Genomic DNA, 24,963 nt, shown 5'->3' on the forward strand with positions numbered 1-24,963 from the left:
CACTATCCCTCTGCCTCACACACAATTAATAAATCACCAGCATTCATCCCTGAAACAGAGAGTCAGCACTATCCTGCTGCCTCACACACAGTTAATAAATCACCAGCATTTATCCCTTAAACACACAGTCAGCACTATCCTGCTGCCTCACACACACAGTTAATAAATCACCAGCATTCATCCCTGAAACACACAGTCAGCACTATCCTGCTGCCTCACACACACAGTTAATAAATCACCAGCATTCATCCCTGAAACACAGAGTCAGCACTATCCTGCTGCCTCACACACACAGTTAATAAATCACCAGCATTCATCCCTGAAACACAGAGTCAGCACTATCCTGCTGCGTCACACACACAGTTAATAAATCACCAGCATTCATCCCTGAAACACAGAGTCAGCACTATCCTGCTGCCTCACACAGTTAATAAATCACCAGCATTCATCCCTGAAACACAGAGTCAGCACTATCCTGCTGCGTCACACACACAGTTAATAAATCACCAGCATTCATCCCTGAAACACAGAGTCAGCACTATCCTGCTGCCTCACACAGTTAATAAATCACCAGCATTCATCCCTGAAACACAGAGTCAGCACTATCCTGCTGCCTAACACACACAGTTAATAAATCACCAGCATTCATCCCTGAAACACACAGTCAGCACTATCCTGCTGCCTCACACACACAGTTAATAAATCACCAGCATTCATCCCTGAAACACACAATCAGCACTATCCTGCTGCCTCACACACAGTTAATAAATCACCAGCATTCATCCCTGAAACACAGAGTCAGCACTATGCTGCTGCCTCACGCACAGTTAGTAAATCACCAGCATTCATCCCTGAAACACAGAGTCAGCACTATCCTGCTGCCTCACACACACAGTTAATAAATCACCAGCATTCATCCCTGAAACACAGTCAGCAATATCCTGCTGCCTCACACACAGTTAATAAATCACCAGCATTCATCCCTGAAACAGAGTCAGCACTATCCCTCTGCCTCACACACAATTAATAAATCACCAGCATTCATCCCTGAAACAGAGAGTCAGCACTATCCTGCTGCCTCACACACAGTTAATAAATCACCAGCATTTATCCCTTAAACACACAGTCAGCACTATCCTGCTGCCTCACACACACAGTTAATAAATCACCAGCATTCATCCCTGAAACACACAGTCAGCACTATCCTGCTGCCTCACACACACAGTTAATAAATCACCAGCATTCATCCCTGAAACACAGTCAGCACTATCCTGCTGCCTCACACACAGTTAATAAATCACCAGCATTCATCCCTGAAACACACAGTCAGCACTATCCTGCTGCCTCACACACACAGTTAATAAATCACCAGCATTCATCCCTGAAACACAGTCAGCACTATCCTGCTGCCTCACACACAGTAAATAAATCACCAGCATTCATCCCTGAAACACACAGTCAGCACTATCCTGCTGCCTCACACACACAGTTAATAAATCACCAGAATTCATCCCTGAAACACACAGTCAGCACGATCCTGCTGCCTCACACACAGTTAATAAATCACCAGCATTCATCCCTGAAACACATTCAGCACTATCCTGCTGCCTCACACACACAGTTAATAAATCACCAGCATTCATCCCTGAAACACACAGTCAGCACTATCCTGCTGCCTCACACACACAGTTAATAAATCACCAGCATTCATCCCTGAAACACAGAGTCAGCACTATCCTGCTGCGTCACGCACACAGTTAATAAATCACCAGCATTCATCCCTGAAACACAGTCAGCACTATCCTGCTGCCTCACACACAGTTAATAAATCACCAGCATTCATCCCTGAAACACACAGTCAGCACTATCCTGCTGCCTCACACACACAGTTAATAAATCACCAGCATTCATCCCTGAAACACAGAGTCAGCATTATCCTGCTGCCTCACACACAGTTAATAAATCACCAGCATTCATCCCTGAAACACACAGTCAGCACTATCCTGCTGCCTCACACACAGTTAATAAATCACCAGCATTCATTCCTGAAACACACAGTCAGCACTATCCTGCTGCCTCACACACAGTTAATAAATCACCAGCATTCATCCCTGAAACACAGTCAGCACTATCCTGCTGCCTCACACACACAGTTAATAAATCACCAGCATTCATCCCTGAAACACACAGTCAGCACTATCCTGCTGCCTCACACACACAGTTAATAAATCACCAGCATTCATCCCTGAAACACAGAGTCAGCACTATCCTGCTGCGTCACACACACAGTTAATAAATCACCAGCATTCATCCCTGAAACACAGAGTCAGCACTATCCTGCTGCCTCACACAGTTAATAAATCACCAGCATTCATCCCTGAAACACAGAGTCAGCACTATCCTGCTGCGTCACACACACAGTTAATAAATCACCAGCATTCATCCCTGAAACACAGAGTCAGCACTATCCTGCTGCCTCACACAGTTAATAAATCACCAGCATTCATCCCTGAAACACAGAGTCAGCACTATCCTGCTGCCTAACACACACAGTTAATAAATCACCAGCATTCATCCCTGAAACACACAGTCAGCACTATCCTGCTGCCTCACACACACAGTTAATAAATCACCAGCATTCATCCCTGAAACACACAATCAGCACTATCCTGCTGCCTCACACACAGTTAATAAATCACCAGCATTCATCCCTGAAACACACAGTCAGCACTATGCTGCTGCCTCACGCACAGTTAGTAAATCACCAGCATTCATCCCTGAAACACAGAGTCAGCACTATCCTGCTGCCTCACACACACAGTTAATAAATCACCAGCATTCATCCCTGAAACACAGTCAGCAATATCCTGCTGCCTCACACACAGTTAATAAATCACCAGCATTCATCCCTGAAACACACAGTCAGCACTATCCTGCTGCCTCACACACGGTTAATAAATCACCAGCATTCATTCCTGAAACACACAATCAGCACTATCCTGCTGCCTCACACACAGTTAATAAATCACCAGCATTCATCCCTGAAACACACAGTCAGCACTATCCTGCTGCCTCACACACGGTTAATAAATCACCAGCATTCATTCCTAAAACACACAGTCAGCACTATCCTGCTGCCTCACACAGTTAATAAATCACCAGCATTCATCCCTGAAACACAGAGTCAGCACTATCCTGCTGCCTAACACACACAGTTAATAAATCACCAGCATTCATCCCTGAAACACACAGTCAGCACTATCCTGCTGCCTCACACACACAGTTAATAAATCACCAGCATTCATCCCTGAAACACACAATCAGCACTATCCTGCTGCCTCACACACAGTTAATAAATCACCAGCATTCATCCCTGAAACACACAGTCAGCACTATGCTGCTGCCTCACGCACAGTTAGTAAATCACCAGCATTCATCCCTGAAACACAGAGTCAGCACTATCCTGCTGCCTCACACACACAGTTAATAAATCACCAGCATTCATCCCTGAAACACAGTCAGCAATATCCTGCTGCCTCACACACAGTTAATAAATCACCAGCATTCATCCCTGAAACAGAGTCAGCACTATCCCTCTGCCTCACACACAATTAATAAATCACCAGCATTCATCCCTGAAACAGAGAGTCAGCACTATCCTGCTGCCTCACACACAGTTAATAAATCACCAGCATTTATCCCTTAAACACACAGTCAGCACTATCCTGCTGCCTCACACACACAGTTAATAAATCACCAGCATTCATCCCTGAAACACAGAGTCAGCACTATCCTGCTGCCTCACACACAGTTAATAAATCACCAGCATTCATCCCTGAAACACAGAGTCAGCACTATCCTGCTGCCTCACACACACAGTTAATAAATCACCAGCATTCATCCCTGAAACACAGAGTCAGCACTATCCTGCTGCCTCACACACACAGTTAATAAATCACCAGCATTCATCCCTGAAACACACAGTCAGCACTATCCTGCTGCCACACACACACAGTTAATAAATCACCAGCATTCATCCCTGAAACACAGTCAGCACTATCCTGCTGCCTCACACACAGTTAATAAATCACCAGCATTCATCCCTGAAACACACAGTCAGCACTATCCTGCTGCCTCACACACACAGTTAATAAATCACCAGCATTCATCCCTGAAACACAGAGTCAGCACTATCCTGCTGCCTCACACACAGTTAATAAATCACCAGCATTCATCCCTGAAACACACAGTCAGCACTATCCTGCTGCCTCACACACAGTTAATAAATCACCAGCATTCATCCCTGAAACACAGTCAGCACTATCCTGCTGCCTCACACACACAGTTAATAAATCACCAGCATTCATCCCTGAAACACACAGTCAGCACTATCCTGCTGCCTCACACACACAGTTAATAAATCACCAGCATTCATCCCTGAAACACAGAGTCAGCACTATCCTGCTGCGTCACACACACAGTTAATAAATCACCAGCATTCATCCCTGAAACACACAGTCAGCACTATCCTGCTGCCTCACACACAGTTAATAAATCGCCAGCATTCATCCCTGAAACACAGTCAGAACTATCCTGCTGCCTCACACACACAGTTAATAAATCACCAGCATTTATCCCTGAAACACACAGTCAGCACTATCCTGCTGCCTCACGCACAGTTAATAAATCACCAGCATCATCCCTGAAACACACAGTCACCACTATCCTGCTGCCTCACACACAGTTAATAAATCACCAGCATTCATCCCTGAAACACACAGTCAGCACTATCCTGCTGCCTCACACACGATTAATAAATCACCAGCATTCATTCCTGAAACACAGAGTCAGCACTATCCTGCTGCCTCACACACAGTTAATAAATCACCAGCATTCATCGCTGAAACACAGAGTCAGCACTATCCTTCTGCCTCACACACACAGTTAATAAATCACCAGCATTCATCCCTGAAACACAGTCAGCACTATCCTGCTGCCTCACACACAGTTAATAAATCACCAGCATTCATCCCTGAAACACACAGTCAGCACTATCCTGCTGCCTCACACACGGTTAATAAATCACCAGCATTCATTCCTGAAACACACAATCAGCACTATCCTGCTGCCTCACACACAGTTAATAAATCACCAGCATTCATCCCTGAAACACACAGTCAGCACTATCCTGCTGCCTCACACACGGTTAATAAATCACCAGCATTCATTCCTAAAACACACAGTCAGCACTATCCTGCTGCCTCACACAGTTAATAAATCACCAGCATTCATCCCTGAAACACAGAGTCAGCACTATCCTGCTGCCTAACACACACAGTTAATAAATCACCAGCATTCATCCCTGAAACACACCGTCAGCACTATCCTGCTGCCTCACACACACAGTTAATAAATCACCAGCATTCATCCCTGAAACACACAATCAGCACTATCCTGCTGCCTCACACACAGTTAATAAATCACCAGCATTCATCCCTGAAACACACAGTCAGCACTATGCTGCTGCCTCACGCACAGTTAGTAAATCACCAGCATTCATCCCTGAAACACAGAGTCAGCACTATCCTGCTGCCTCACACACACAGTTAATAAATCACCAGCATTCATCCCTGAAACACAGTCAGCAATATCCTGCTGCCTCACACACAGTTAATAAATCACCAGCATTCATCCCTGAAACAGAGTCAGCACTATCCCTCTGCCTCACACACAATTAATAAATCACCAGCATTCATCCCTGAAACAGAGAGTCAGCACTATCCTGCTGCCTCACACACAGTTAATAAATCACCAGCATTCATCCCTGAAACACAGAGTCAGCACTATCCTGCTGCCTCACACACACAGTTAATAAATCACCAGCATTCATCCCTGAAACACAGAGTCAGCACTATCCTGCTGCCTCACACACACAGTTAATAAATCACCAGCATTCATCCCTGAAACACACAGTCAGCACTATCCTGCTGCCACACACACACAGTTAATAAATCACCAGCATTCATCCCTGAAACACAGTCAGCACTATCCTGCTGCCTCACACACAGTTAATAAATCACCAGCATTCATCCCTGAAACACACAGTCAGCACTATCCTGCTGCCTCACACACACAGTTAATAAATCACCAGCATTCATCCCTGAAACACAGAGTCAGCACTATCCTGCTGCCTCACACACAGTTAATAAATCACCAGCATTCATCCCTGAAACACACAGTCAGCACTATCCTGCTGCCTCACACACAGTTAATAAATCACCAGCATTCATTCCTGAAACACACAGTCAGCACTATCCTGCTGCCTCACACACAGTTAATAAATCACCAGCATTCATCCCTGAAACACAGTCAGCACTATCCTGCTGCCTCACACACACAGTTAATAAATCACCAGCATTCATCCCTGAAACACACAGTCAGCACTATCCTGCTGCCTCACACACACAGTTAATAAATCACCAGCATTCATCCCTGAAACACAGAGTCAGCACTATCCTGCTGCGTCACACACACAGTTAATAAATCACCAGCATTCATCCCTGAAACACACAGTCAGCACTATCCTGCTGCCTCACACACAGTTAATAAATCGCCAGCATTCATCCCTGAAACACAGTCAGAACTATCCTGCTGCCTCACACACACAGTTAATAAATCACCAGCATTTATCCCTGAAACACACAGTCAGCACTATCCTGCTGCCTCACGCACAGTTAATAAATCACCAGCATCATCCCTGAAACACACAGTCACCACTATCCTGCTGCCTCACACACAGTTAATAAATCACCAGCATTCATCCCTGAAACACACAGTCAGCACTATCCTGCTGCCTCACACACGATTAATAAATCACCAGCATTCATTCCTGAAACACAGAGTCAGCACTATCCTGCTGCCTCACACACAGTTAATAAATCACCAGCATTCATCGCTGAAACACAGAGTCAGCACTATCCTTCTGCCTCACACACACAGTTAATAAATCACCAGCATTCATCCCTGAAACACAGTCAGCACTATCCTGCTGCCTCACACACAGTTAATAAATCACCAGCATTCATCCCTGAAACACACAGTCAGCACTATCCTGCTGCCTCACACACGGTTAATAAATCACCAGCATTCATTCCTGAAACACACAATCAGCACTATCCTGCTGCCTCACACACAGTTAATAAATCACCAGCATTCATCCCTGAAACACACAGTCAGCACTATCCTGCTGCCTCACACACGGTTAATAAATCACCAGCATTCATTCCTAAAACACACAGTCAGCACTATCCTGCTGCCTCACACAGTTAATAAATCACCAGCATTCATCCCTGAAACACAGAGTCAGCACTATCCTGCTGCCTAACACACACAGTTAATAAATCACCAGCATTCATCCCTGAAACACACAGTCAGCACTATCCTGCTGCCTCACACACACAGTTAATAAATCACCAGCATTCATCCCTGAAACACACAATCAGCACTATCCTGCTGCCTCACACACAGTTAATAAATCACCAGCATTCATCCCTGAAACACACAGTCAGCACTATGCTGCTGCCTCACGCACAGTTAGTAAATCACCAGCATTCATCCCTGAAACACAGAGTCAGCACTATCCTGCTGCCTCACACACACAGTTAATAAATCACCAGCATTCATCCCTGAAACACAGTCAGCAATATCCTGCTGCCTCACACACAGTTAATAAATCACCAGCATTCATCCCTGAAACAGAGTCAGCACTATCCCTCTGCCTCACACACAATTAATAAATCACCAGCATTCATCCCTGAAACACACAGTCAGCACTATCCTGCTGCCTCACACACACAGTTAATAAATCACCAGCATTCATCCCTGAAACACACAGTCAGCACTATCCTGCTGCCTCACACACAGTAAATAAATCACCAGCATTCATCCCTGAAACACACAGTCAGCACTATCCTGCTGCCTCACACACACAGTTACTAAATCACCAGAATTCATCCCTGAAACACACAGTCAGCACGATCCTGCTGCCTCACACACAGTTAATAAATCACCAGCATTCATTCCTGAAACACACAGTCAGCACTATCCTGCTGCCTCACACACAGTTAATATATCACCAGCATTCATCCCTGAAACACACAGTCAGCACTATCCTGCTGCCTCACACACACAGTTAAAAAATCACCAGCATTCATCCCTGAAACACACAGTCAGCACTATCCTGCTGCCTCACACACAGTTAATAAATCACCAGAATTCATCCCTGAAACACAGAGTCAGCACTATCCTGCTGCCTCACACACACAGTTAATAAATCACCAGCATTCATCCCTGAAACACACAGTCAGCACTATCCTGCTGCCACACACACACAGTTAATAAATCACCAGCATTCATCCCTGAAACACAGTCAGCACTATCCTGCTGCCTCACACACAGTTAATAAATCACCAGCATTCATCCCTGAAACACACAGTCAGCACTATCCTGCTGCCTCACACACACAGTTAATAAATCACCAGCATTCATCCCTGAAACACACAGTCAGCACTATCCTGCTGCCTCACACACAGTAAATAAATCACCAGCATTCATCCCTGAAACACACAGTCAGCACTATCCTGCTGCCTCACACACACAGTTACTAAATCACCAGAATTCATCCCTGAAACACACAGTCAGCACGATCCTGCTGCCTCACACACAGTTAATAAATCACCAGCATTCATTCCTGAAACACACAGTCAGCACTATCCTGCTGCCTCACACACAGTTAATATATCACCAGCATTCATCCCTGAAACACACAGTCAGCACTATCCTGCTGCCTCACACACACAGTTAAAAAATCACCAGCATTCATCCCTGAAACACACAGTCAGCACTATCCTGCTGCCTCACACACAGTTAATAAATCACCAGAATTCATCCCTGAAACACAGAGTCAGCACTATCCTGCTGCCTCACACACACAGTTAATAAATCACCAGCATTCATCCCTGAAACACAGTCAGCAATATCCTGCTGCCCCACACACAGTTAATAAATCACCAGCATTCATCCCTGAAACAGAGTCAGCACTATCCCTCTGCCTCACAAACAGTTAATAAATCACCAGCATTCATCCCTGAAACAGAGAGTCAGCACTATCCTGCTGCCTCACACAGTAAATAAATCACCAGCATTTATCCCTGAAACACACAGTCAGCACTATCCTGCTGCCTCACACACACAGTTAATAAATCACCAGCATTCATCCCTGAAACACACATTCAGCACTATCCTGCTGCCTCACACACACAGTTAATAAATCACCAGCATTCATCCCTGAAACACACAGTCAGCACTATCCTGCTGCCACACACACACAGTTAATAAATCACCAGCATTCATCCCCGAAACACAGTCAGCACTATCCTGCTGCCTCACACACAGTTAATAAATCACCAGTATTCATCCCTGAAACACACAGTCAGCACTATCCTGCTGCCTCACACACAAAGTTAATAAATCACCAGCATTCATCCCTGAAACACACAGTCAGCACTATCCTGCTGCCTCACACACAGTTAATAAATCACCAGCATTCATCCCTGAAACACACAGTCAGCACTATCCTGCTGCCTCACACACAGTTAATATATCACCAGCATTCATCCCTGAAACACACAGTCAGCACTATCCTGCTGCCTCACACACACAGTTAATAAATCACCAGCATTCATCCCTGAAACACACAGTCAGCACTATCCTGCTGCCTCACACACAGTTAATAAATCACCAGCATTCATCCCTGAAACACACAGTCAGCACTATCTGCTGCCTCACACACAAAGTTAATAAATCACCAGCATTCATCCCTGAAACACACAGTCAGCACTATCCTGCTGCCTCACACACAGTTAATAAATCACCAGCATTCATCCCTGAAACACACAGTCAGCACTATCCTGCTGCCTCACACACAGTTAATATATCACCAGCATTCATCCCTGAAACACACAGTCAGCACTATCCTGCTGCCTCACACACACAGTTAATAAATCACCAGCATTCATCCCTGAAACACACAGTCAGCACTATCCTGCTGCCTCACACACAGTTAATAAATCACCAGCATTCATCCCTGAAACACAGAGTCAGCACTATCCTGCTGCCTCACACACACAGTTAATAAATCACCAGCATTCATCCCTGAAACACACAGTCAGCACTATCCTGCTGCCTCACACACAGTTAATAAATCACCAGCATTCATCCCTGAAACACACAGTCAGCACTATCTGCTGCCTCACACACAAAGTTAATAAATCACCAGCATTCATCCCTGAAACACACAGTCAGCACTATCCTGCTGCCTCACACACAGTTAATAAATCACCAGCATTCATCCCTGAAACACACAGTCAGCACTATCCTGCTGCCTCACACACAGTTAATATATCACCAGCATTCATCCCTGAAACACACAGTCAGCACTATCCTGCTGCCTCACACACACAGTTAATAAATCACCAGCATTCATCCCTGAAACCACAGTCAGCACTATCCTGCTGCCTCACACACAGTTAATAAATCACCAGCATTCATCCCTGAAACACAGAGTCAGCACTATCCTGCTGCCTCACACACACAGTTAATAAATCACCAGCATTCATCCCTGAAACACACAGTCAGCACTATCCTGCTGCCTCACACACAGTTAATAAATCACCAGCATTCATCCCTGAAACACAGAGTCAGCACTATCCTGCTGCCTCACACACACAGTTAATAAATCACCAGCATTCATCCCTGAAACACACAGTCAGCACTATCCTGCTGCCTCACACACACAGTTAATAAATCACCAGCATTCATCCCTGAAACACACAGTCAGCACTATCCTGCTGCCTCACACACAGTTAATAAATCACCAGCAATCATCCCTGAAACACAGAGTCAGCACTATCCTGCTGCCTCACACACACAGTTAATAAATCACCAGCATTCATCCCTGAAACACACAGTCAGCACTATCCTGCTGCCTAACACACACAGTTAATAAATCACCAGCATTCATCCCTGAAACACACAGTCAGCACTATCCTGCTGCCTCACACACACAGTTAATAAATCACCAGCATTCATCCCTGAAACACACAATCAGCACTATCCTGCTGCCTCACACACAGTTAATAAATCACCAGCATTCATCCCTGAAACACACAGTCAGCACTATCCTGCTGCCTCACGCACAGTTATTAAATCACCAGCATTCATCCCTGAAACACAGAGTCAGCACTATCCTGCTGCCTCACACACACAGTTAATAAATCACCAGCATTCATCCCTGAAACACAGTCAGCAATATCCTGCTGCCCCACACACAGTTAATAAATCACCAGCATTCATTCCTGAAACACACAATCAGCACTATCCTGCTGCCTCACACACAGTTAATAAATCACCAGCATTCATCCCTGAAACACACAGTCAGCACTATCCTGCTGCCTCAAACACGGTTAATAAATCACCAGCATTCATTCCTAAAACACACAGTCAGCACTATCCTGCTGCCTCACACAGTTAATAAATCACCAGCATTCATCCCTGAAACACAGAGTCAGCACTATCCTGCTGCCTAACACACACAGTTAATAAATCACCAGCATTCATCCCTGAAACACACAGTCAGCACTATCCTGCTGCCTCACACACACAGTTAATAAATCACCAGCATTCATCCCTGAAACACACAATCAGCACTATCCTGCTGCCTCACACACAGTTAATAAATCACCAGCATTCATCCCTGAAACACACAGTCAGCACTATGCTGCTGCCTCACGCACAGTTAGTAAATCACCAGCATTCATCCCTGAAACACAGAGTCAGCACTATCCTGCTGCCTCACACACACAGTTAATAAATCACCAGCATTCATCCCTGAAACACAGTCAGCAATATCCTGCTGCCTCACACACAGTTAATAAATCACCAGCATTCATCCCTGAAACAGAGTCAGCACTATCCCTCTGCCTCACACACAATTAATAAATCACCAGCATTCATCCCTGAAACAGAGAGTCAGCACTATCCTGCTGCCTCACACACAGTTAATAAATCACCAGCATTTATCCCTTAAACACACAGTCAGCACTATCCTGCTGCCTCACACACACAGTTAATAAATCACCAGCATTCATCCCTGAAACACACAGTCAGCACTATCCTGCTGCCTCACACACACAGTTAATAAATCACCAGCATTCATCCCTGAAACACAGAGTCAGCACTATCCTGCTGCCTCACACACACAGTTAATAAATCACCAGCATTCATCCCTGAAACACACAGTCAGCACTATCCTGCTGCCTCACACACAGTTAATAAATCACCAGCATTCATCCCTGAAACACAGAGTCAGCACTATCCTGCTGCCTCACACACAGTTAATAAATCACCAGCATTCATCCCTGAAACACACAGTCAGCACTATCCTGCTGCCTCACACACACAGTTAATAAATCACCAGCATTCATCCCTGAAACACACAGTCAGCACTATCCTGCTGCCTCACACACAGTAAATAAATCACCAGCATTCATCCCTGAAACACACAGTCAGCACTATCCTGCTGCCTCACACACACAGTTAATAAATCACCAGAATTCATCCCTGAAACACACAGTCAGCACGATCCTGCTGCCTCACACACAGTTAATAAATCACCAGCATTCATTCCTGAAACACACAGTCAGCACTATCCTGCTGCCTCACACACAGTTAATATATCACCAGCATTCATCCCTGAAACACACAGTCAGCACTATCCTGCTGCCTCACACCCACAGTTAATAAATCACCAGCATTCATCCCTGAAACACACAGTCAGCACTATCCTGCTGCCTCACACACAGTTAATAAATCACCAGCATTCATCCCTGAAACACACAGTCAGCACTATCCTGCTGCCTCACACACAGTTAATATATCACCAGCATTCATCCCTGAAACACACAGTCAGCACTATCCTGCTGCCTCACACATACAGTTAATAAATCACCAGCATTCATCCCTGAAACACACAATCAGCACTATCCTGCTGCCTCACACACAGTTAATAAATCACCAGCATTCATCCCTGAAACACACAGTCAGCACTATCCTGCTGCCTCACGCACAGTTATTAAATCACCTGCATTCATCCCTGAAACACAGAGTCAGCACTATCCTGCTGCCTCACACACACAGTTAATAAATCACCAGCATTCATCCCTGAAACACAGTCAGCAATATCCTGCTGCCCCACACACAGTTAATAAATCACCAGCATTCATCCCTGAAACAGAGTCAGCACTATCCCTCTGCCTCACAAACAGTTAATAAATCACCAGCATTCATCCCTGAAACAGAGAGTCAGCACTATCCTGCTGCCTCACACAGTAAATAAATCACCAGCATTTATCCCTGAAACACACAGTCAGCACTATCCTGCTGCCTCACACACACAGTTAATAAATCACCAGCATTCATCCCTGAAACACACAGTCAGCACTATCCTGCTGCCTCACACACACAGTTAATAAATCACCAGCATTCATCCCTGAAACACACAGTCAGCACTATCCTGCTGCCACACACACACAGTTAATAAATCACCAGCATTCATCCCCGAAACACAGTCAGCGCTATCCTGCTGCCTCACACACAGTTAATAAATCACCAGTATTCATCCCTGAAACACACAGTCAGCACTATCCTGCTGCCTCACACACAAAGTTAATAAATCACCAGCATTCATCCCTGAAACACACAGTCAGCACTATCCTGCTGCCTCACACACAGTTAATAAATCACCAGCATTCATCCCTGAAACACACAGTCAGCACTATCCTGCTGCCTCACACACAGTTAATATATCACCAGCATTCATCCCTGAAACACACAGTCAGCACTATCCTGCTGCCTCACACACACAGTTAATAAATCACCAGCATTCATCCCTGAAACACACAGTCAGCACTATCCTGCTGCCTCACACACAGTTAATAAATCACCAGCATTCATCCCTGAAACACAGAGTCAGCACTATCCTGCTGCCTCACACACACAGTTAATAAATCACCAGCATTCATCCCTGAAACACACAGTCAGCACTATCCTGCTGCCTCACACACAGTTAATAAATCACCAGCATTCATCCCTGAAACACACAGTCAGCACTATCTGCTGCCTCACACACAAAGTTAATAAATCACCAGCATTCATCCCTGAAACACACAGTCAGCACTATCCTGCTGCCTCACACACAGTTAATAAATCACCAGCATTCATCCCTGAAACACACAGACAGCACTATCCTGCTGCCTCACACACAGGTAATATATCACCAGCATTCATCCCTGAAACACACAGTCAGCACTATCCTGCTGCCTCACACACAGTTAATAAATCACCAGCATTCATCCCTGAAACACAGAGTCAGCACTATCCTGCTGCCTCACACACACAGTTAATAAATCACCAGCATTCATCCCTGAAACACACAGTCAGCACTATCCTGCTGCCTCACACACAGTTAATAAATCACCAGCATTCATCCCTGAAACACACAGTCAGCACTATCTGCTGCCTCACACACAAAGTTAATAAATCACCAGCATTCATCCCTGAAACACACAGTCAGCACTATCCTGCTGCCTCACACACAGTTAATAAATCACCAGCATTCATCCCTGAAACACACAGTCAGCACTATCCTGCTGCCTCACACACAGTTAATATATCACCAGCATTCATCCTTGAAACACACAGTCAGCACTATCCTGCTGCCTCACACACACAGTTAATAAATCACCAGCATTCATCCCTGAAACCACAGTCAGCACTATCCTGCTGCCTCACACACAGTTAATAAATCACCAGCATTCATCCCTGAAACACAGAGTCAGCACTATCCTGCTGCCTCACACACAAAGTTAATACATCACCAGCATTCATCCCTGAAACACACAGTCAGCACTATCCTGCTGCCTCACACAGTTAATAAATCACCAGCATTCATCCCTGAAACACAGTCAGCACTATCCTGCTGCCTCACACACGGTTAATAAATCACCAGCATTCATCACTGAAACACAGAGTCAGCACTATCCTGCTGCCTCACACACAGTTAATAAATCACCAGCATTCATCCCTGAAACACACAGTCAGCACTATCCTGCTGCCTCACACACAGTTAATAAATCACCAGCATTCATCCCTGAAACACAGAGTCAGCACTATCCTGCTGCCTCACACACACAGTTAATAAATCACCAGCATTCATCCCTGAAACACAGTCAGCACTATCCTGCTGCCTCACACACACAGTTAATAAATCACCAGCATTCATCCCTGAAACACACAGTCAGCACTATCCTGCTGCCTCACACACACAGTTAATAAATCACCAGCATTCATCCCTGAAACACAGTCAGCACTATCCTGCTGCCTCACACACAGTTAATAAATCACCAGCATTTATCCCTGAAACACACAGTCAGCACTATCCTGCTGCCTCACACACACAGTTAATATATCACCAGCATTCATCCCTGAAACACACAGTCAGCACTATCCTGCTGCCTCACACACACAGTTAATAAATCACCAGCATTCATCCCTGAAACACACAGTCAGCACTATCCTGCTGCCACACACACACAGTTAATAAATCACCAGCATTCATCCCTGAAACACAGTCAGCACTATCCTGCTGCCTCACACACAGTTAATAAATCACCAGTATTCATCCCTGAAACACACAGTCAGCACTATCCTGCTGCCTCACACACAAAGTTAATACATCACCAGCATTCATCCCTGAAACACACAGTCAGCACTATCCTGCTGCCTCACACAGTTAATAAATCACCAGCATTCATCCCTGAAACACAGTCAGCACTATCCTGCTGCCTCACACACGGTTAATAAATCACCAGCATTCATCACTGAAACACAGAGTCAGCACTATCCTGCTGCCTCACACACAGTTAATAAATCACCAGCATTCATCCCTGAAACACACAGTCAGCACTATCCTGCTGCCTCACACACAGTTAATAAATCACCAGCATTCATCCCTGAAACACACAGTCAGCACTATCCTTCTGCCTCACACACGGTTAATAAATCACCAGCATTCATCCCTGAAACACAGAGTCAGCACTATCCTGCTGCCTCACACACAGTTAATAAATCACCAGCATTCATCCCTGAAACACAGTCAGCACTATCCTGCTGCCTCACACACAGTTAAGAAATCACCAGCATTCATCCCTGAAACACACAGTCAGCACTATCCTGCTGCCTCACACACACAGTTAATAAATCACCAGCATTCATCCCTGAAACACAGTCAGCACTATCCTGCTGCCTCACACACAGTTAATAAATCACCAGCATTCATCCCTGAAACACAGAGTCAGCACTATCCTGCTGCCTAACACACACAGTTAATAAATCACCAGCATTCATCCCTGAAACACACAGTCAGCACTATCCTGCTGCCTCACACACACAGTTAATAAATCACCAGCATTCATCCCTGAAACACAGAGTCAGCACTATCCTGCTGCCTCACACACACAGTTAATAAATCACCAGCATTCATCCCTGAAACACAGTAGGCAATATCCTGCTGCCTCACACACAGTTAATAAATCACCAGCATTCATCCCTGAAACAGAGTCAGCACTATCCCTCTGCCTCACACACAGTTAATAAATCACCAGCATTCATCCCTGAAACACACAGTCAGCACTATCCTGCTGCCTCACACACAGTTAATAAATCACCAGCATTCATCCCTGAAACACAGAGTCACCACTATCCTGCTGCCTCACACACAGTTAATAAATCACCAGCATTCATCCCTGAAACACAGAGTCACCACTATCCTGCTGCCTCACACACAGTTAATAAATCACCAGCATTCATCCCTGAAACACACAGTCAGCACTATTCTGCTGCCTCACACACAGTTAATAAATCACCAGCATTCATCCCTGAAACACAGAGTCAGCACTATCCTGCTGCCTCACACACACAGTTAATAAATCACCAGCATTCATCCCTGAAACACAGAGTCAGCACTATCCTGCTGCCTCACACACACAGTTAATAAATCACCAGCATTCATCCCTGAAACACACAGTCAGCACTATCTTGCTGCCTCACACACAGTTAATAAATCACCAGCATTCATCCCTGAAACACACAGTCAGCACTATCCTGCTGCCTCACACACAGTTAATAAATCACCAGCATTCATCCCTGAAACACACAGTCAGCACTATCCTGCTGCCTCACACACGGTTAATAAATCACCAGCATTCATTCCTGAAACACACAGTCAGCACTATCCTGCAGCCTCACACACAGTTAATAAATTACCAGCATTCATCCCTGAAACACAGAGTCAGCACTATTCTGCTGCCTCACACACACAGTTAATAAATCACCAGCATTCATCCCTGAAACACAGTCAGCACTATCCTGCTGCCTCACACACAGTTAATAAATCACCAGCATTTATCCCTGAAACACACAGTCAGCACTATCCTGCTGCCTCACACACACAGTTAATAAATCACCAGCATTCATCCCTGAAACACACAGTCAGCACTATCCTGCTGCCTCACACACAGTTAATAAATCACCAGCATTCATCCCTGAAACACAGAGTCAGCACTATCCTGCTGCCTCACACACAGTTAATAAATCACCAGCATTCATCCCTGAAACACAGTCAGCACTATCATGCTGCCTCACACACAGTTAATAAATCACCAGCATTCATCCCTGAAACACAGTCAGCACTATCCTGCTGCCTCACACACGGTTAATAAATCACCAGCATTCATCACTGAAACACAGAGTCAGCACTATCCTGCTGCCTCACACACAGTTAATAAATCACCAGCATTCATCCATGAAACACACAGTCAGCACTATTCTGCTGCCTCACACACAGTTAATAAATCACCAGCATTCATCCCTGAAACACAGAGTCAGCACTATCCTGCTGCCTCACACACACAGTTAATAAATCACCAGCATTCATCCCTGAAACACAGAGTCAGCACTATATTGCTGCCTCACACACACAGTTAATAAATCACCAGCATTCATCCCTGAAACACACAGTCAGCACTATCCTGCTGCCTCACACACAGTTAATAAATCACCAGCATTCATCCCTGAAACACACAGTCAGCACTATCCTGCTGCCTCACACACATTTAATAAATCACCAGCATTCATCCCTGAAACACACAGTCAGCACTATCCTGCTGCCTCACACACGGTTAATAAATCACCAGCATTCATTCCTGAAACACACAGTCAGCACTATCCTGCTGCCTCACACACAGTTAATAAATCACCAGCATTCATCCCTGAAACACAGAGTCAGCACTATCCTGCTGCCTCACACACACAGGTAATAAATCACCAGCATTCATCCCTGAAACACAGTCAGCACTATCCTGCTGCCTCACACACAGTTAATAAATCACCAGCATTCATCCCTGAAACACAGAGTCAGCACTATCCTGCTGCCTCACACACAGTTAATAAATCACCAGCATTCATCCCTGAAACACAGAGTCAGCACTATCCTGCTGCCTCACACACAGTTAATAAATCACCAGCATTCATCCCTGAAACACAGTCAGCACTATCCTGCTGCCTCACACACAGTTCATAAATCACCAGCATTCATCCCTGAAACACAGTCAGCACTATCCTGCTGCCTCACACACGGTTAATAAATCACCAGCATTCATCACTGAAACACAGAGTCAGCACTATCCTGCTGCCTCACACACAGTTAATAAATCACCAGCATTCATCCATGAAACACACAGTCAGCACTATCCTGCTGCCTCACACACAGTTAATAAATCACCAGCATTCATCCCTGAAACACAGAGTCAGCACTATCCTGCTGCCTCACACACACAGTTAATAAATCACCAGCATTCATCCCTGAAACACAGAGTCAGCACTATCCTGCTGCCTCACACACACAGGTAATAAATCACCAGCATTCATCCCTGAAACACAGTCAGCACTATCCTGCTGCCTCACACACAGTTAATAAATCACCAGCATTCATCCCTGAAACACAGAGTCAGCACTATCCTGCTGCCTCACACACACAGTTAATAAATCACCAGCATTCATCCCTGAAACACAGTCAGCACTATCCTGCTGCCTCACACACAGTTAATAAATCACCAGCATTCATCCCTGAAACACACAGTCAGCACTATTCTGCTGCCTCACACACGGTTAATAAATCACCAGCATTCATTCCTGAAACACACAGTCAGCACTATCCTGCTGCCTCACACACAGTTAATAAATCACCAGCATTCATCCCTGAAACACAGAGTCAGCACTATCCTGCTGCCTCACACACACAGTTAATAAATCACCAGCATTCATCCCTGAAACACAGTCCGCACTATCCTGCTGCCTCACACACAGTTAATAAATCACCAGCATTCATCCCTGAAACACAGAGTCAGCCCTATCCTGCTGCCTCACACACACAGTTAATAAATCACCAGCATTCATCCCTGAAACACAGTCAGCACTATCCTGCTGCCTCACACACAGTTAATAAATCACCAGCATTCATCCCTGAAACACAGTCAGCACTATCCTGCTGCCTAACACACACAGTTAATAAATCACCAGCATTCATCCCTGAAACACACAGTCAGCACTATCCTGCTGCCTCACACACACAGTTAATAAATCACCAGCATTCATCCCTGAAACACAGAGTCAGCACTATCCTGCTGCCTCACACACACAGTTAATAAATCACCAGCATTCATCCCTGAAACACAGTCAGCAATATCCTGCTGCCTCACACACAGTTAATAAATCACCAGCATTCATCCCTGAAACAGAGTCAGCACTATCCCTCTGCCTCACACACAGTTAATAAATCACCAGCATTCATCCCTTAAACACACAGTCAGCACTATCCTGCTGCCTCACACACAGTTAATAAATCACCAGCATTCATCCCTGAAACACAGAGTCACCACTATCCTGCTGCCTCACACACAGTTAATAAATCACCAGCATTCATCCCTGAAACACACAGTCAGCACTATCCTGCTGCCTCACACACACAGTTAATAAATCACCAGCATTCATCCCTGAAACACTGAGTCACCACTATCCTGCTGCCTCACACACAGTTAATAAATCACCAGCATTCATCCTCTGGTGTGAGGTGTTTTGTGTATATACCACAATCCTCACCCAGCAACAGCTTTTCAGCTTTTCAGACACCAGCAACCCCCCCCCCCCCATCCCCCTCTCACTTTCCAAGAGAGAGACAGAGAGACATACAGAGAGAGAGACATACAGAGAGAGAGACATACAGAGTGAGAGACATACAGAGAGAGAGACATACAGAGAGAGAGACATACAGAGAGAGAGAGAGAGATACAGAGAGACATACAGAGAGAGAGAGAGACAGAGAGATATACAGAGAGAGAGAGAGAGACATACAGAGAGAGAGACATACAGAGAGACAGAGACACAGAGAGAGAGAGAGAGAGATACAGAGAGACATACAGAGAGAGAGAGCGAGAGACATACAGAGATAGAGACATACAGAGAGAGAGAGAGAGAGACATACAGAGGGACAGAGAGACACACAGAGACACACAGAGAGACATACAGAGAGACATACAGAGAGAGCGAGACATACAGAGAGACACAGAGAGAGAGAGAGACATGCAGAGAGAGAGACATACCGAGAGACAGAGAGACACACAGAGAGAGACATACAGAGAGACAGAGAGACACAGAGAGAGAGAGAGAGAGAGAGACATACAGAGAGACATACAGAGAGAGAGACATACAGAGAGACATACAGAGAGAGCGAGGCATACAGAGAGACAGAGAGACAGAGAGACATACAGAGAGAGAGAGACATACAGAGAGACAGAGAGACATACAGAGAGAGAGAGAGACATACAGAGAAAGAGAGACATACAGAGAGAGAGAGACATACAGAGAGACAGAGAGACATACAGAGAGAGAGAGAGACATACAGAGAGAGAGAGACATACAGAGAGAGAGAGAGAGACATACAGAGAGAGTGAGAGACATACAGAGAGAGAGAGACATACCGAGAGACAGAGGCATACATAGCCTTGCTATTAAGAGAGACCAGGCTCTCAAGAGAAGACAGGCTATGTGCACACTGCCCACAAAATGAGGTGGAAACAGCTGCACTTCCTAACCTCCTGCCCAATGTATGACCATATTAGAGACACATAATTCCCTCAGATTACACAGAACCACCAAGAATTTTAAAACAAATCAAATTCTAATAAACTGAATATCTAGTGGGTGAAATACCACAGTGTGCCATCACAGCAGCAATATTTATGACAAGTGAAGAACAAACACAATTGTAAATACAACACATTTTAATGTTTATTTATTTTCCCTTTTGTACTTTAACCATTTACACATGGTTACAACACTGTAGATAGACATAATATGACATTTCACATTTCTTTATTCTTTTGGAACTTCATTGAGTGTAATGTTTACTGTTCATTTTTATTGTTTATTTCACTTTTGTATATTGTCTATTTCACTTGCTTTGGCAATCTTAACATTATGTTTCCCATGCCAATAAAGTCCCTTGAATTGAAACTGAATTGAGAGAGAGACAGAGAGAGACAGAGAGTGAGACAGAGAGAGAGACAGAGAGAGAGACAGAGAGAGAGACAGAGAGAGAGACAGAGAGAGGGGCAGACAGAGAGAGAGAGACAGAGAGACAGAGAGAGAGACAGAGAGAGGGGCAGACAGAGAGAGAGAGTGACAGAGAGAGAGACAGAGAGAGACAGAGAGAGAGACAGAGAGAGAGACAGATAGAGAGACAGAGAGAGAGAGTTAACTCCCTGGTATACCCTCCGTTACCTTGTTATTTTAAAGGAACAGGTAATCCCAGGTACAGTAGCCTCTAAATCTCAGCCCTGCCACCCTCAGCTTTAGTTACAGTGCAGATGAAGACTTTGTTACATTTTGCAGTCATGCAGGTTAACTCTCACTCTCTCTCTCACACACACACACACACACACACACACACACACACACACACACACACACACACACACACACACACACACACTCTCTCTCGTGTCACTATTTCTATTTTTTATTTTATTCTCTCTCCTCTCTCTCTCCTCTCTCTCCTCTCTCCCCTCTCTCTCTCCTCTCTCTCTCCTCTCTCCCCTCTCTCTTTCCTCTCTCTCTCCTCTCTCCTCTCTCTCTCTCCTCTCTCTCTTCTCTCTGTGTTGCAGTGGTACATGATCAGCATCGTCCACATCTATAATCGCTGGAGGAACAGTGAGATCCGTTGCTATGTCAACGGTCAGCTGGTCTCCTATGGCGACATGGCCTGGCACGTCAACACCAATGACGTAAGTGATGACTCTGTGTAATGTGACTATAACCAGGTGTCTCTGTGTAATGTGACTATAACCAGGTGTCTGTATAATGTGACTATAACCAGGTGTCTGTATAATGTGACTATAACCAGGTGTCTGTATAATGTGACTATAACCAGGTGTCTGTATAATGTGACTATAACCAGGTGTCTGTATAATGTGACTATAACCAGGTGTCTCTGTGTAATGTGACTATAACCAGGTGTCTGTATAATGTGACTATAACCAGGTGTCTGTATAATGTGACTATAACCAGGTGTCTGTATAATGTGACTATAACCAGGTGTCTGTATAATGTGACTATAACCAGGTGTCTGTATAATGTGACTATAACCAGGTGTCTGTATAATGTGACTATAACCAGGTGTCTGTATAATGTGACTATAACCAGGTGTCTGTATAATGTGACTATAACCAGGTGTCTGTATAATGTGACTATAACCAGGTGTCTGTATAATGTGACTATAACCAGGTGTCTGTATAATGTGACTATAACCAGGTGTCTGTATAATGTGACTATAACCAGGTGTCTGTGTATAATGTGACTATAACCAGGTGACTGTATAATGTGACTATAACCAGGTGTCTCTGTGTAATGTGACTATAACCAGGTGTCTGTATAATGTGACTATAACCAGGTGTCTGTATAATGTGACTATAACCAGGTGTCTCTGTGTAATGTGACTATAACCAGGTGTCTGTATAATGTGACTATAACCAGGTGACTGTATAATGTGACTATAACCAGGTGTCTGTGTAATGTGACTATAACCAGGTGTCTGTATAATGTGACTATAACCAGGTGTCTGTGTAATGTGACTATAACCAGGTGTCTGTATAATGTGACTATAACCAGGTGACTGTATAATGTGACTATAACCAGGTGTCTGTTTAATGTGACTATAACCAGGTATCTCTGTGTAGCTCTCCATTAACCAGGTGACTGTGTATAACGCTACATTAACCAGGTGACTGTGTATAACGCTACATTAACCAGCTGACTGTGTATAACGCTACATTAACGAGGTGACTGTGTATAACGCTACATTAACCAGGTGACTGTGTATAACTCTACATTAACCAGGTGACTGTGTATAATGCTACATTAACCAGGTGATTGTGTATAACGCTACATTAACCAGCTGACTGTGTATAACTCTACATTAACCAGGTATCTGTGTAGCTCTCCATTAACCAGGTGACTGTGTATAACGCTACATTAACCAGGTGACTGTGTATAACGCTACATTAACCAGGTGACTGTGTATAACGCTACATTAACCAGGTGACTGTGTATAACGCTACATTAACCAGGTGACTGTGTATAACTCTATATTAACCAGGTGACTGTGTATAACTCTACATTAACCAGGTGACTGTGTAATGCTACATTAACCAGGTGACTGTGTATAACTCTACATTAACCAGGTGACTGTGTAACGCTACATTAACCAGGTGACTGTGTATAACGCTACATTAACCAGGTGACTGTGTATAACGCTACATTAACCAGGTGACTGTGTATAACGCTACATTAACCAGGTGACTGTGTATAACGCTACATTAACCAGGTGACTGTATGTAACGCTACATTAACCAGGTGACTGTGTATAACGCTACATTAACCAGGTGACTGTGTATAACGCTACATTAACCAGGTGACTGTGTATAACGCTACATTAACCAGGTGACTGTATGTAACGCTACATTAACCAGGTGACTGTGTATAACGCTACATTAACCAGGTGACTGTGTATAACGCTACATTAACCAGGTGACTGTATGTAACGCTACATTAACCAGGTGACTGTATGTAACGCTACATTAACCAGGTGACTGTGTATAACGCTACATTAACCAGGTGACTGTGTATAACGCTACATTAACCAGGTGACTGTATGTAACGCTACATTAACCAGGTGACTGTGTATAACGCTACATTAACCAGGTGACTGTGTATAACGCTACATTAACCAGGTGACTGTATGTAACGCTACATTAACCAGGTGACTGTGTATAACGCTACATTAACCAGGTGACTGTGTATAACGCTACATTAACCAGGTGACTGTGTATAACGCTACATTAACCAGGTGACTGTGTATAACTCTACATTAACCAGGTGACTGTGTATAACGCTACATTAACCAGGTGACTGTGTATAACGCTACATTAACCAGGTGACTGTATGTAACGCTACATTAACCAGGTGACTGTGTATAACGCTACATTAACCAGGTGACTGTATGTAACGCTACATTAACCAGGTGACTGTGTATAACGCTACATTAACCAGGTGACTGTGTATAACGCTACATTAACCAGGTGACTGTGTATAACGCTACATTAACCAGGTGACTGTATGTAACGCTACATTAACCAGGTGACTGTGTATAACGCTACATTAACCAGGTGACTGTGT

General features: G+C 44.6%; 1 protein-coding gene across 1 annotated transcript in view; it reads left to right on the forward strand.

The window, feature by feature from the left end:
• The window catches only part of nbeaa (neurobeachin a), a 327,572-nt gene that overhangs the window by 131,022 nt on the left and 171,587 nt on the right, over nucleotides 1-24,963 (forward strand). Inside the window, 1 exon segment of the mRNA XM_082958305.1 lies at nucleotides 22,395-22,514. Within this exon segment, the coding sequence (XP_082814431.1) occupies nucleotides 22,395-22,514 (120 nt within the window).

Source organism: Salmo salar, chromosome 11 (assembly GCF_965601325.2).
Source record: "Salmo salar chromosome 11, fSalSal1, whole genome shotgun sequence".
NCBI classification, from domain to species: Eukaryota; Metazoa; Chordata; class Actinopteri; order Salmoniformes; family Salmonidae; genus Salmo; species Salmo salar.